The sequence below is a fragment of the Odocoileus virginianus genome, chromosome 33, assembly GCF_023699985.2.
Source record: "Odocoileus virginianus isolate 20LAN1187 ecotype Illinois chromosome 33, Ovbor_1.2, whole genome shotgun sequence".
Classification (NCBI taxonomy): Eukaryota; Metazoa; Chordata; class Mammalia; order Artiodactyla; family Cervidae; genus Odocoileus; species Odocoileus virginianus.
Window position 1 is genome coordinate 34,901,609 of NC_069706.1, and position 16,105 is coordinate 34,917,713.

General features: G+C 45.2%; 1 protein-coding gene across 4 annotated transcripts in view; it reads left to right on the forward strand.

The window, feature by feature from the left end:
* LOC110144343 (paired immunoglobulin-like type 2 receptor alpha) overlaps positions 1–16,105 on the forward strand; it is a 45,455-nt gene that overhangs the window by 14,737 nt on the left and 14,613 nt on the right. For 3 of the 4 annotated variants that reach the window (XM_070460344.1, XM_070460345.1, XM_020904279.2), the window contains exons 2-4: positions 2,121–2,155; positions 2,453–2,842; positions 9,859–10,056. In XM_070460344.1, the coding sequence (XP_070316445.1) occupies positions 2,121–2,155; positions 2,453–2,842; positions 9,859–10,056 (623 nt within the window). Of the gene's footprint in view, positions 1–1,981; positions 2,156–2,452; positions 2,843–9,858; positions 10,057–16,105 lie in introns of those variants that run through there. The other variant, XM_070460343.1, reaches the window with a different exon arrangement.

Below are 16,105 nucleotides of genomic sequence, written 5' to 3' on the forward strand. Positions count from 1 at the left end.
AAAAGAGCCAGGGGAAAAGTACAGACCACCTTCTTTATTGTATTTTCTGCAGGAAGAGCAGGACGGGACACAGAGGCAGTTTCGGATTACCTAGTTTGAATAACTCTGGTGGGCTGTGGGCTACAGGTGCTGTCCTAGTTGGCTGGTCCTGGCCCTGTGCTGACTCAGGGCAGTGGACATACTGGGTTGATGTGTGAGAATCAGATAACGGAGGAGGTTTAAAGCAGAGCCCTGGGTTGGTTGGTGTGCATATGAAAGACCCACTCCCAGGAGAGCCCTCTGCTATCTCTAAGAACTGGTTAGTCCTGGGTGGGGCAGTCTCTCCAAGTCAGGTAGGCCACAAGTGACCAAATACCAGGACTATAAAAAATAAGAAAATAGAGTTAGTACTATTGGTCCCATGATGAATGGATGCCAAACAGATAAATACAGAATCTAAGAAAATATACTTAGAACTGTTTGATTTCTTTTTCTTGCCTTATGGCATGAACTAGAACCTTCCATAACAATGAATGGAGGTAGTGAGAACAGGTGTCTTTTTCTGCTCCCCAACCTTGGTGGGGGGGGGGGGCAGAGGGGGGAAACAGGAGGTGCCATGGAGGGGAAGGGGTGGGGCAGTGATGGACATGGTCAATGGGGAAAGGAGGATGGAAGCTTGGGAGAGAGTGAGAAGACCTGAGGCAGTGGGTCTCGAGCTGTGGTCCACGGCTCGTAGCCCTCACCTGTCCCTGCTGAGGATCACACAGCTTCTGGCCTCTCAGGGCCACCCGCTGGGCTAAAGGGCTGCATTTAGGCTCTGCCCATCCTTGAATCTCGAACTCCAGGCCCCCCCCTCCTCCCACAAAACTCCTCTCTCAGTAGAGCCAGGCTGAGAGAGGACCAGGCTCTCAGGCCTGACTCTCAGGCCTTGACTCTCAGGCCCTCCTATACCTGTTGGGGGAAGTAAGGATGAACGAACCTGGAGGCCATATGCCATCCCTGAGCCAAAACCACACCTCACAAATCCTAGCTTCATGGGGATCCAACTCCACCCCAGGCCTGAGGATGACATGAAATATGCAATCTGCATCTAGGGACACTTTCTGCAGAAGCAGCCGGGCCTGAGGGCACCTGGAAAGCAGGTCATCTGCAAAGGTTACCCAGGACCTGTTTGTAAAAGTTCCGTGCTGGGGAATTCTCTGATAGCCCAGTGGTTAGGACTCCATGCTTCCACTGCAGAGGGCACAGGTATGATCCCCGATCAAGGAACTAAGGTCTGTGCGAGACAGGGCCAAAAACAAAAAGAGACCAATCTGAAAACAGAGTGGATATATGTATATGTATAACCGATGCACTTTTCTGTACAGCAAAAATTAACACAACAATGTAAAACAACCGTACTCTTGAAAATTCTTAATTTTAAATGCTGTCGAACAGAATAGGCACTGGCGCCCCCTGGTGGTCTCCAGTCCCCGCCTTTGAAGGTCAGGCAAGCGGAGAAATTCCAGGTCCCAAACCAAGTTGGGTGAAGCGGGAATGGAACTCAGGTGTCACTCCACACACAGGACAAATCACCCTCATCCCCAACCTCAACCTGGGGTGGGGTGGGCAGTGAGCACAGCCTCCTCCTCAGGGGGGTGTCTGAGGGGGGCTGAGCGTGACCGCCAGCGGCTCCGCCCTGCTCCTCCCTGAAGGAGCCTGAGCTGCTGGTCCTGCTGCCGCCCCTTCCCCTGGGAGGACAGACACTCAGAGAAGCAGAGACCAGCAGAGACAGAGACAGCTTCCCAGGGAGATGTGAGGTGGGAGACAGGAGTTGAGGGGGGGAGGCCCAGTGGGCACAGGTCAGGACCAGCCCCCAGCGTGAAGATGGGGGCGGGGAGCCCCAGACCATGCTTCCCTCTGCACTGACCACAGGGAAGCCCTTTTGCAATAAAGGAAAAGAAGAAGCCAGGGTGATAAAGGAAGTGCCCGTCACTGTCGGGGTGGGCGGGTTTGGGGAAGGCCCCCACCCTCCTCCGTCCTCTGGAGGAGCCTGGTCCTCACTCCTGGTGCTGAGTCTCCCCCAGGGCCCCCAAAGGCCTCCCGCCTGGCCTTGATGGCTCTGCCTGTCCTCTCACCCGGGAGGGGGGCAAGGCCATGGGGCTGCCCCTGCTGCTCCTGGCGTCTCTGCAGGCTGGTGAGTGGCTGGGCGTGTCCTGCTCTGCCAGGGACCCCGGGGAGGGGCTGGGTGTGTGTAGAAGGGCCCCCTAGGGTCACTGGCTAGGTCTCCTACGCCAAACAAATCAAGGACCAGTCCCACAGTGCGAGGTCCCCCAACCTTCCACCCTCCTCCCTGCCCCAAGCCTGGAAAGGGGATCACCCAGGCCAGAAGGAGGGCCAGTCCTACGCCCTGTCACACATCACATCCCCATGTAGCTGAGGGTACCCGATGGCCTGGGGTCACCTTCAGAGTCTCTCCCCCTCCCTCCTCTAGGTCACTGGGCGGAACCTAATCCAAAGCATCACTTTGAGGTGAAGCAACCAACGCATCTCTCAGCCCCTGAGGGTGGCTCCATCCACATCCCCTTCTTCTTCTATTCTATTTGGGAGTTAGCCAAAGTTCCCAACATGAGAATATCCTGGAGATGGAAACACTTCCATGGGGAGTTCATCTACAACATGACCCCTCCATTCATCCATGAGAATTTCAAGAACCGGCTCTTCCTGAACTGGACAGAGCGTGAGAAGACTGGCTCCCTCCGGATCTCAAACCTGAGGAGGGAGGACCAGTCTGTGTACTTCTGCCGGGTGGAGCTGGTCACACTGACACACGGCAAGCAGCAGTGGCAGTCCATCGAGGGGACCAAACTCACAGTCACCCCTGGTGAGTCCAGCTGTCCCTGAGGCTCTTGGAGGCCACTGGTGCCTCCAGCCCCAGGCTTGGCTCGGGCCTGTCTTCCCAACTCTTCACTCAAAATCCTCTGTCTTCCCCTAACACCTCCGAGTCTCTGCCAATCTTACCCTTTTCATTTTAATCTTCCCTAGGTATCAGCTGCCTCCCTTGCCCATCCCCCTCTCTGCCCTCCAGATCCAGCCCCTCCCCCATCCCCAGGCCCCCGCACCCTGTGTGCTCCCAGCTGTCCTCCCTTCCCGCTCCAAGCTGGGCTCCAGCCGGCCCCTGCCCACGCCCCACGTCCTCCAGGTGACTTGACATCTCGGGGTGCGGCTCCTGCCCTTTGCCCTGAGTCCTGTGTGGAGCCCCAGCTGCCTCACGTCTGTCCCCCCAGCCATGAGCTCAGCCCGCACACACAGCAGGTGCCGAGGGGTCCCGTGTCCTCATCACCTGATTTCCCATCTCCCCTTCCTTCTCTGCCCTGCCCCCCAGAGTATGAGTCTCCAGACCCCCACCTCCATCCCATCTCTTTCCTCTTTCCTCCATCCTCTTTACCTCCTTGCCTCCCCCCCCGCGCCCCGCCACCATGTGGTTCCGGTCACCCTGTCCCCGTGTCCACCCTGACCTTGCCCCTGTCCTGGTCATGACGAGGCAGCAGTCCCGGCAGCTCCCCTGACTGTGCCCGGCATCCCGGGGGGACACCTCGGCAGCACCGGCCCAGCTGACCTCCCCCAGGACCCCCAGTACAGCGGCCCTGCTGCCGTCCTCCCGTCACAGGAAGGGGAACCGAGGCTCACACGGCAGACGTCACTCAGCCCCGTCACTCCTGGTGCAGGTGGGGTCTGACCCCAGCTTAACCCCAGGGCCTCCCTTCTTAACCAGGAGCTGCTTGGCCTCACCTCCTGACCTGTCATCTTGCTGTCTTGACTATTTTTAACCTAACAATGGATGTGTAGCATCTGTCACTCAGTGGGGCGTTGGAACTTGAACCTCAGTATGTCTGTCTCCAGAGCAGGCGGGAGGAGGCCTCTCTGACAGGCATGGTCAATAAGAGAGCTGTTATCTGTAATTTTTTTTGAAAAGTAGTAGTTGTCTAAGACAATTTGCTCTTTATGATCTCTTCTGGTGAGTCTGAACAGTGTCAGTGATCATTTTGCTTCTGGGCAGAAAGGGCACCCTCTGTGTCTTCCACTTTGGGAGACCTCTGCCTTTTTTCGACCACTATGCTGATTTTAGAGCAAATAGAAAGTGACTTCCAACCTGAATTTAGCAAGATAGCCTTGGATTAACACTTCCTCTTTCGTATTCCTATAAATGGCCTTTGGAGCAAGTTTTTGGCTCTACTTAGGTCCCTGTTCTTCCTTTCCTAATTCCCAGTTTCCTCTCTACTCTTTAGTTTCATTATTAATGTGCATCATTATCTTTTTTTTTGCATCATTATCTTTTAAATCTTTGTTTTTTAATCATTTTCATTCTAAAAGTAAATCATAAATTCAGCCCAAGATGGTGGGTTTATGCACATGTTTACTTCCACTTCTTCCCAAAATCTACTAAAACGATAGCAAAGAGAATTTTTAAGCACAAATACACAAAAGGACAAAATATATGAAAGCTACATGGCAAAAACAAATTTGAGGAAGCTGGAAACAAATGAATGTAACCGGTCAAGAGACCAGAAGAACTAAACCCTAAGCCAGTAGTGGGGACACTCAGAAGGAATGAGGTTTACACTGCAAACCCCTTAAAGGGTCAGGAATGCAATTTCTAACACCCCGGAAAGTGGGAGTAGAAGAGATTCTAAAAACTGTAAAACTAGTTAAAAATCTATTTAAGATGCAGGAAAGCCTCCATACCACCATCCTCCACTCTAGCCAGAGTGGAGGTTTGCTTCCCAGAAAGGATAAACCATAGCACCATGGGGTGGGTGGGATGGGTAGGCCCAGGCATAACTCTGGACAAGGGTTCAGTTCTTAAGACTGGATTAGGTCAACTGATGAAACCTTAAACACCTTGATGCCCCACCTAGAGGCATGCCAGGATGCAGCATCCTCCTCCCACCAAGGGCAGAAAATCAGGGACTCTTCAGAATATCTATCTGATGAGCCTAAAAAGATCTAGAAATCTAACTTATCACTCTACAGCCCACTCACTGATCCGCACTGACTGCCTTACCTCACACAGAGCGTCAGTCAGCGTGGCTTCCTGCTTGCTGGGAGCCGAGGGGGCAAGGAAAGCGGGCACTCAGCCTTGACAGAATATCCCGCAATGATGATTATGTCCTTGCCTCAGCTGTGCCTGGGATGCCTGAGACTAGACTCGCTCTTCCTACCGAGGGCCCAGGTTCAATCCCTGGTCGGGAAACTAAGATCCCACAAACTGTGTGGCACAGCCAAAAAAATGATTGAACTAAACACTAAGGAGATGCAGACAGCAAAACAATCGCAGGGGGTTGGGGGGTGGGAAGGGGCAGCGGGGAGAAACTGGAAAACCCAAAACAAGGTAGGAGATTAAATTTTTCAAATAACTATCATCCTCAGAAAGTTAAGAGATTTTCTGAACGGGTGATTTACAGAGGAGCTTACAGAACAATAAAGAAGGTCTTAGAAATTAGAGATAGACTGGCGAGTATGGAAAATTCACTAAAAGGACTGAAAGATGAAGTCTGTGAAAATCTCTCAGAAAGAAGAACAAAAAGTCAAAGATCTGAAATAGGGCTCCCCAAAAGCTCTGTCTACATCCTAATCCTCAGAACGTGTAGAATACTACCTTATATGGTTACAGGGATGATTCATAAGACTTTGAGAGGACATGTTGTCTGAAATTATCTCGGTGAGATACATGCAAACACGAGATGAGGTAGAGAGGGGTTTGGAACTCAGACAGAAGAGAAAGCAGCGTGACCAGGTGACAGAGACTGGAGTGAAACACCTCTAGTGAGAGATGAAAAAGCAAGAACCAGACTCTACCCCTCTCCCACCCCCAAGCCTCCTGAATGAGTGCATCCCGGCTGAGACCTTGGTTTCTAATTTCTGGCCTCCAGATCTGTGAGAAAATGAACTCTTGTCCTTTTAAATCACCCAGTTTGTGGTAATTTGTCCCATCAATCATAGAAAGATAATGTAGAAACCATAAGGAAAAGTCATAAAAAAGTGAGGGTTGGTCCCAGAGCTCCAACTTCTGAATAATGGGAGTTTCAAAAAGAGATAAAAGAGAAGACCATGGGGAAGAAAATATTAAAGAAATTACTACAGAAATTTTCCAGAATGAAAATGAATTAAATAAAAAGACCTACCTGGAAAACTGCATCATGAAATTTCAAAATATCAGAGATAAAAAGAAGACCCAGAGACTTCCCTGGTGGTCCACTGGTTAAGAATAATCCACCTTCCAATGCAGGGGAGGCAGGTTTGATCCCTAGTGGAGGAACTAAGATCCCACCTGCCATGGAGCAATTAAGCTTGAGCACCGCAACCAGAGAAGCCAAGGAAAGCTTTGACTCCGAGGGCCACGGGAGCGAGGGAGCGTTTCCTGCAGAGGAGTGCCGTGATCAGATTTACATTGTAAAAGTGTCCATCTGGCTGCTGGGTGGAGAATTAGACTACACAGATGACCAAGGCAAAGCGGGGAGACCAGTGAGAGACCGTGTGTCTTGATTAGGGCATTGGCCATGGCAGTGAGAAGTCGCCAGATGCTGGTTATGTTCTGAAGACAGAGCAGACAGTGTGTGCTCTGAGGACGGGAGAAGAGAAAGAGAGAAGCAAGGATGACTCTAAGGCTTCTGACCTGAGCAACTGGAAGGACGGGGTTTCATTACTGAGAAGGCGAGTTGAGGGAAGAACAGGTTTGGGAAGAAATGAAGAACTCTGCATTGAACATCCTAAATTTGAGATTTTACCGAACAAACAAGAGGAAATGCGAGTAAGCAGTGACACATGTGAGTCCATGTGCAGGGGGAGAGTTGGCTGTTGTGTAAGTTGAGGAGTTTTCTGCGTATTGCTGGTGGTTAACACCATAGGGTAGGATGAGATTATCTGAGAAGTGCCTGCAGAGGGAGGAGGTCCCAGGACTGAACCTTGATGGTTACAGGTAGGAAGAAAAGGAGGAATCAACAAAGAAAACTGAGATGGAGCTGCTAGTGAGGCAGGAGAACCAAGAGAGACGGTGTCCCAGATGCCATGTGAAAAACGTGTTTCGTGAAAGGGAGAATATCAAACGCTAAGACGTTAAGAGGAAGGAAAGGGGCTGTAAGAGATCTAAATCCTAGATGTCAGTAGTAGGAAGTGAACAGATACTACTGAAAACAAAATCAAGGAATCATAGTAAACATCTGTGTTTTAGAAATATGAGGTTAGTGCCAAAAATATCAGCGGCTGAAATCAGTCACCTCTGGAGAGTGGGAAGGGAGTGAGAATTAAGCAGAAGGGACTGCTTTTATAATCTGTAGGGAATTTGTTGATTTTAAAAAATCATGTGCCTATAAACTCATATGAAAATAAACATTACACTAGGAAAAAAGAAAATAAACATTAGATTTAAAAAACAGTTAAAAGTACTGGTAATACTTGTACATAATAAAATGATGTCCAAATATAGAAAAGAATCAGATGAACAGCACATTCCTGTCTCTTCACTTTATATCTCAGCCACTACCTCTTTCTGCAGAAATTTCTCTCCACAGATACAGATGTACAGAGATGGAACACAAGAGACGCAAACTGCATACTTTCCTTATCTTCAACTTGCTATGTTTTCTTCATGGACCTCAAGTATCCTTCCACTTCAGCACATGTACATCTATGCCTTTCTTTTTATATGGCTGCATGGTCTCCCACTGTAGCAGTGGACTGTAATTTACTTAATCAGTCTTCTAGTGAAAGACAGTTAGGATGTTGTCACATCTCAAAGCTGCAGGGAACACCCCTAAACACATGTCTTTCAATACCATGACCAGCACTTCCACAGAAAAAATTCCTAGCACAGAAATCACTAGAACAAAGGGCATGCACAGATATTTCACAGTTTGATTGCTCTCCCCAAATGCATTCCCAAAGGTTTATGCCAACTTATATTTCTATTGTGTTAATATTGGGTATTTTCCTCCACCCAGATCTATTAAAAAAAAAAAAAAAAAACACACTCTGTTTTTTTAATCTGCGTTTCTAAAAAGTTATGAATGGAGATTAGCATCATTTCATGAAATGAGTTAGACTCGCACAATTTTTCATAATTCTCTGTTTTCTGGAAACTTCTGTCTGGGAATTATCTGTTTCTTAAACTTCCACAAGAAACTATAGATAAAAACTCCTGAGCTTGAAATCTTTATGAAAGGTAATTCTCTAATTGTGCTTTCAATTTCTTCTTTGTCTATCCATTAGTTAAAGCTTACTATTTCTTAAAATTCATTCTTTTAAGAATTCATTTGTGTTTGTCTAAGATAATCATCCATTTCAGAGGTTTTTAGGTTTATCAGCCTGTAATTGTGTGCACACTCACTCATGATTTCAACAGACTCTTCGCCATTGTTAGCTTTCCAAAACTCTTGTCAGTTTTCTTCTTTGTTTTTTCTCTAAATAATCACCTCCTATATTTATTATTCTTTTTGCTGTTCTTTTTCCTTAAAAAATGTATTCCTACACAAATTTCCCTACTTTCAAACTATGAGTTTCCTTAAAACTGGCTTCTCTCTATTTGGGTACTTTTTCTTCAGAAGTGGAATATTGCACTCATTAAAAAATTTTCTTCTCCCTTAAAATAATGAAAGTGTTTAATAATATGAATTTAGGACTTCCCTTGTGATCCAGTTGAATAAGAATTCACCTGCTAATGTAGGGGACACAGATCTGATCCCTGGTCCTGGCAGATTCCACATGCTACACGGTAACTAAGCCCGTGGGCCACAACTACTGAGCCTGAGGTGAGAGCCTGCGCTCGGCAACAAGAGAAATCACCTAGTGAGAGAAGCCCAAGCACTGCAACTACAGAAAGCCCAGTCACAGCAGTGAAGACCCAGGGCAGCCAAAGCTAAAAGTTAAATCAATTAATTATTAAATTTTAAAAATAATATGAATATAACTTAGAGTGTAGCTTTAGGTTTTTCAATATGCAGTACTATCATTTTTATTTTATCTGGCAATTAAGCATATATATTTTCTTTCACTAAATAATTTTTTAATTTTAAAATTCTCAATTAAGGAATAGTATTTAAATACTATTATTAATTTCTAATAAAAGTGGACAATGAATTTGGTCCAAATTTCCTTGAAGACTCTTTTGGAATTGGATTTTTTTTTTTTCTTTAGCTGAGTAATTTGGTCAATTTTTTAATGGCTCATTAAGAGAAGGTACAATCTATTTGTAGAACTTAAACATTTTTTTAACCTTAAAAAACATTCCAATATACATTAGGTGCTTTACAGATGTTTTCTCCATTATCGAAACATCTCCTACAAGGAAAAATACTTTTTAATTCCACTTATATGAGGTCCCTAGAGTAGTCAGATTCAGAGATACAGAAAGTAGATTAGTGGATACTAGGGACTGGGGAAAGGGGAATGGGGAGTTAGTGTTTAGTGGAGACAGAGTTTCAGTTTAGGAAGCTGATAAAGTTCTGGGGATGGATGGTGATGAGAATTGCACAACAATGTGAAGCTACTTAATGTCACTGAACTATATACTTAAATATGGTTAAATAGCAAATTTTATATTATGTGTCTTTTACTACTTAAACATTTTTTATTCCAGTAATTCACTTCTTCCTAATTGTAGATGATGAAATGAGGTTCTGAGGTCACAGCACTGATCAGGGACACAGTCAGGATTTAAATGGAGAGCTGATGATTTAGAGCTTCTAGCATCTCCCCTTGTTACTCCCCTCCCTGTGAGAGAGCTGCAGAGACCTGCTCCCCACTTCCTACATTCTCCCAAACTAGGAAACAAGATGTAACAGCTTCACCCAAGTATTTCCAGTCACTTAGCAGTGAATTTGCACATTTCTCATGCCTTCCCAGCCAGCAAGACAACCATCCTGGACCTTACCACCACCGCGGCCACTGCCACAGCTAAGCTCTGGGTCCCAGAGGAGATAAGGAGTTCAGAGGCTTGGCTCCCGAGTAATGAAGCTGTGATCAAGGTGGCACTGGCCAGCGCTGTTCTCAAGATCTTGATTTTGGCGCTGATTATGTACCTCTTGTGGAAGAGAACCAAAGGTAAGTGGTCCGGAATCCCTAACCTCTCCCCAAGATTCCCAGTGGGGTGTTTCTCAGAATCCTCCTGCATCAGAATGACCAGAGGTGCTCAGTAAAAATGCAGAGCCCTGCAGGGCTGAGGTCTGGGCCTGGAAATCTGCATTCTCCCTCCTCGGGCGATATTTGTGTGTCATCAAGTTTGGGAACCACTTTAGAAGACCAGTCCCTCTCCACAAACCTGACCATTTTCCAGCTCTTGTCTCCTGCCTCAATCACTTCTCATCAGTCTCACTGCTGGTTCACGAGGAGGGAGGGGCTGCCCTGGGAAACGCAGGAGAGAGAAAGAAGGGACAGGAAGGTGGCTCCACTCAGCAAGCACTGGTTGAACAACCATTTTCCAGGGCCTGGCTTGTAACTGGAAATGCAAAAGTAAATAAAGCACAGGCCCTGCTCTCAAAGAACTGGGGGATGGGAGGGGAGGGGGAAGGGAACAGTTGCCTCAAGGGCTAATGCCTGATGCTGGGAAAGATTGAAGGCAAAAGGAGAAGAGGATAATGGAGGATGAGATGGTTGGATGGCATCACCAACTCAACGGACATGAGTTTGAGCAAACTCCAGGAGATAGTGAAGGACAGGGAAGCCTGGCGTTCTGCAATTCATGTGGTCGCAAAAAGTCGGTCATGACTTAGCCACTGAACAACAACAATGGTAGGTTGAGCAGAAGAAGGGATAATCAAGGAGGATCTCTCAGAGGAAGTAACACCTGCAAAGGCTATCACAGAATGAAAAAGAATTAGCCAGCGGCTGAGAGTCATGTAGAAGTTACTGTTCTTCCAGGGGAAGGAAAGAATTCTGGGAACTCAAAGTAGCTCGGGACTGTGGAGGAGCCACGAGATGAAAGAAGACCTTGGAAATCACACCCCAGAGCAGAGAAGTGGCCACCTCTCAGCTGGGCTGGGATCAGTCTAATGCCGTGTCTGTGTGGATGGAGGGAGAGGCCAGATCCTGGAAAAGTTTAAGAGGGAAAAACAGTAGGACTTGGTGATTGCACTGGTGCAAAGTTGAGGGAGCAGGAATAAGTCCCATGTTTCCAACTTGGGTGAATGAGGCCATGGGGAGACCACCACATAAATCACGGGGTAGAGGAGGTCAAGGACCACAATTGGGAGAGAAGAAAGAGTTTTGAGTCTGGGATGGTTTATGTTTGTGTGGCATCTGAGCAGAGATGCCCATCAGAAATATGAATGCATAAATTATAGTTGAAAGAGATGACAAGGCTAGAGGCATTAGTTATTTATGACAATACTCTCCAAAATTGATTTGAAATACTGTTAAGAAAATGTTCAACAGGAGGCAATTAGTCCTATCAGATTAACTAAAGCACTAGCAGCCAAGTCTTGCTTCATACCAAGGCTTTCAGATTCCAAGTATCTGAAACAATGATACTATTGCCTTAACTTCCTCATCACTAAAACGGGTATAATAATAGTACTTTCCGGGAGGGGGTGGTTATACAACAATAAAAAATAAGGCATTTAAAATACATCCTAGGCGAAGGTGGGATGTTCAAGGCGAGGGTGGGATGTTCAGAGAGAACAGCATTGAAACAAGTATACTATCAAGGGTAAAACAGATCACCAGCCCAGGTTGGATGCATGAGACAAGTGCTCAGGGCTGGTGCACTGGGAAGACCCAGAGAGATGGGATGGAGAGGGAGGCGGGAGGGGGGATCAGGATGGGGAACACATGTAAATCCATGGCTGACTCATGTCAATGTATGGCAAAAACCACTACAATATTGTAAAGTAATTAGCCTCCAACTAATAAAAATTAATGGAAAAAAATTTAAAAAATAAAAAATAAAATACATCCTGGCTACAAGATTAGCATACAGAAATTGGTTGTATTTCTTTACACTAACAATGAGGTATCAGTTAGAGAATGTAAACAAACACTCCCTTTTAAAATCCTACCCAAAAACATAAAATACAGGGGATTTCCCTAGCCGTCCAGTGATTAAGATTCCACGCTCACCATGCAGGAGACACAAACTCGATCCCACAGGCTGCAGGTCAACTAAGCCTGATGTCAACAGCCACTGAGCCTGCATGCTGCAACTACTGAAGCCCACTCAGCTGGAGGCTGTGCTCTGCAACAAAAGAAGCCGCTGCAATGAAAAGCTGGTGCGCAGCAATGAAGAGTAGCCCCCGCCTGTCGCAACTAGAGGAAACTCCAGAACAGCAACAGGGACCCAACGCAGCCATAAATAAATAAATAATTTTTTAAATGACCACACTGCCCAAAGCAATCTACAGACTTATGAGATCCTTATAAAATTAACCATGACATTTTTCACAGAAATGGAATAAACCTAAAATTTATAAAAAGACCCAGAATTGCCAAAGTAATCCTGAGAAAAAAGAACAAAGCAGGAGGTATAACCCTCCCAAGCTTCAGACAATACCGTAGTTGTTCAATCGCTCAATTGTGTCCGACTCTTAACGACCCCATGAACTGCAGCATGCCAGGCTTCCCTGTCCTTCACTATATCGCAGAGTTTGCTCAAACTCATATCCTTGATTCAATGATGCCATCCAACCATCTCATCCTCTGTCGTCCCCTTCTCCTCCTGCCCTCAATCTTTCCCAGCACCAGGGTCTTTTCTAATGAGTTGGCTCTTCGCATCAGGTGGCCAAAGTATTGGAGCTTCAGCTTCAACATCAGTCCTTCCAGTGAATATTCAGGACTGATATCCTTTAGGAGTGACTGGTTTCATCTCCCTGCTGTCCAAGGGACTCTCAAGAGTCTTCTCCAGCACCACAGTTCGAAAGCATCAGTTCTTTGGTGCTCAGCCTTCTTTATGGTCCAACTCTCACATTCGTACATGACTACTGGAAAAACCTTAGCTTTGACTATATGCACCTTTGTCGGCAAAGTGATGTCTCTGGCATATATACACTGTCTAGGTTTGTCATAGCTTTTCTTCCAAGGAGCAAGCGTCTTTTAATTTCATGGCTGACATTTGGTATTGGACGTCAGGTGATGTCCATGTATGGAGTTCTCTCTTGTGTTATTGGAAGAGGTGTTTGCTATGACCAGTATGTTCTCTTGGCAAAACTCTGTTAATTTTTGCTCTGCTTCATTTTGTACTCCAAGGTCGAACTTGCATGTTACTTCAAGTATCTCTTGACTTCCTATTTTTGCATTCCAATCCCCTATGATGAAAAGGATATCTTTTTTGGAGTTAGTTCTAGAAGGTCTTGTAGGTCTTCATAGAACTGTTTAACATTAGCTTTTTCGGCATTTTTCAGCATTAGTGGTTGGGGCAGAGACTTGGATTACCGTAATGTTGAGTGATTTGCTTTGGAAACAAACTAAGATCATTCTGTCATTTTTTAGGTTGCACCCAAGTACTGCATTTCAGAGTCTTTTGTTGACTATGAGGGCTACTCCATTTCTTCTAAGGGATTCTTGTCCCCAGTAGTAGATATAATGGTCATCTGAATTAAATTCATCCATTCCCATCCATTTTAGTTCACTGGTTCCTAACATGTCAATGTTTATTCTTGCCATCTCCTACTTGACCATGTCCAATTTCATGGATTGGTTATGTTAGGTCCACATCCTTGATTCATGGATCTAATTCTAATGTTCCAGGTTCCTATGCAATATTGTTTTTTTTTTTTTTTTTTGCAATATTGTTCTTTATAGCATTAGACTTTACTTTCACCACCAGACTCATCCACAACTGAATGTCATTTCTGCTTTGGTTCAGCCTCTCTATTCTTTCTGGAGCTTTCTCTCTACTCTTCTCCAGCAGTATACTGGACACCTACCAGCCTAGGGGACTCATCTTCTGGTATCATATCTTTTTGCATTTTTATACTGTTCATGGGGTTTTCAAGGCAAGAATACTGGAGTGGTTTGCCATTCCCTTCTCCAGTGGATCACATTTTGTCAGAACTCTCCACCATGACCTATCCATCTTGAGTGGCCCTGCATGGCATGGTTCATAGTTTCATTGACTTACACAAGGTGGTGATCCATGTGATCATTTTGGTTAGATTTCTGTGATTGTATTTTTCATTCTGGAGGCTGTGGGATTGTAGTTCTTGCTTCTTCTGTCTGCCCTCTGATGCATGAGAATAAGAGGCTTGTGCAAGCTTCCAGATGGGAGGAGGGACTGGCTGTGGGGAAAAATGGGTCTTGTTTTGGTGGGCAGTGCTCTGCTCAGTAAATATTTAATCCAATTGTCTGCTGATGGGTGGGGTTGTGTTCCCTCCCCTATTAGTTGTTTGGCCTGAGGTGGCCCAGTCCTGGAGTCTACAGGCTCTATGGAAAGGCTAACAGTGACCTCCAAAAGAACTTATGCTATGCGTGACTCTTAGGACTGCTTTAACCAACTAAGCCACAATGCCAAAAGCTCAGACAATACTACAAAGCTATAGTAGTCAAAACAGACTGGTATTGGCACAAAAACAGACATAGGGATCAATGGACTATATTAGAGAATCCAGAAATAAACCTCTATACCTAGAGACAATTAATTTTTGACAAAGGAGGCAATAATATAAAATGGGGAAAAGATACCCTCTTCAGCACCTGGTGTCAGGAAAGCTGGACAGTCACATGTAAATCAATAAAGTTAGAACATACCTCATACCATACACAAAAATAAATCTCAAACGGATTAAAGACTTAACTATATGACAATATACAATAAAACTAGAAGAGACAAGGGAAAAAATTATCTGATATAAATTTTACCAATGTTTTCTGAGGTGAATCTCCCAAGGCAATAGAAAAAAAGCAAAAATCAACCAATGGGACCTAATCAAACATATAAGCTTTTGCACAGCAAAGGAGACCACCAACAAAACAAAATGACCACATGTGGACTGGGAGAAAATATTTGCAAATAATGTGACTGACAAGGGCTTAATTTCCAAAATATATAAGAACTCATATAATTCAATAACAAAAAACAAACACCCCACTGAAAAATGAACAGAAGACTGAAACAGACATTTCTGCAAAGAAGACACGGGCATATGTAAAGATGCTCATCATCACTAATTTTTAAAATAATGCAAATCAAAACTACAATGAGGTATCACCTCATGGCAGTCAGAATGTGGCCATCATTAAAACATCTACAAATAATAAATGCTGGAGAGGGTATGGAGAAAAGGGAACCATCCTACTCTGTTGGTGAGAATGTGAATTTGTACAGGCACTATGGAGAATGCTATGTAGTTTCCTCAAAAAAGCTAAAATTACAGTTGCCATATGATCCAGCAATCCAACTCCTGAGCATAGACTATACTTCAAAAACATACAACAAACCCCTATATTCATAGCAGCACTATTTACAATAGCTAAGACATGGGAACAATCTAAATGTCGATTGAAAGATGAAGGGATTAAGAAGATGTAGTGTATATATACAATGGAATATTACTCAGCCACTAGAAAGAGCAGTCACTTGCAGCAACCTGGATGGACCTAGAGATTATCATATTAAGCAAAGTAAGTCAGAAACAGAAAGACAAATACCATATATTATCACTTATATGTGGAATCTAAACTATGACACAAATGAACATATCTATGAAACAGAAACAGATGCATAGACATAGAGAACAGACTTGTGGTTGTCAAGGGGAAGATGGAGGGAAGAGGGAAGGATGGGAGTTTGGGATTAGTTCTTAGTTCTTAGTTCTTAGTTCAGTCGCTCAGTTGTGTCCAAATCTTTGTGACTCCATGAATTGCAGCACACCAGGCCTCCCTGTCCATCACAAACTCCCGGAGTTTACTCAAACTCATGTTCATCGAGTCGATGATGACATCCAGCCATCTCATCCTCTGTCGTCCCCTTCTCCTCCTGCCCCCAATCCCTCCCAGCATCAGGGTCTTTTCAAACGAGTCAACTCTTCTCAACAGGTGGCCAAAGTACTGGAGTTTCAGCTTCAGCATCAGTCCTTCCAATGAACACCCAGGACTGATCTCCTTTAGGATGGACTGGTTGGATCTCCTTGCAGTCCAAGGGACTCTCAAGAGTCTTCTCCAA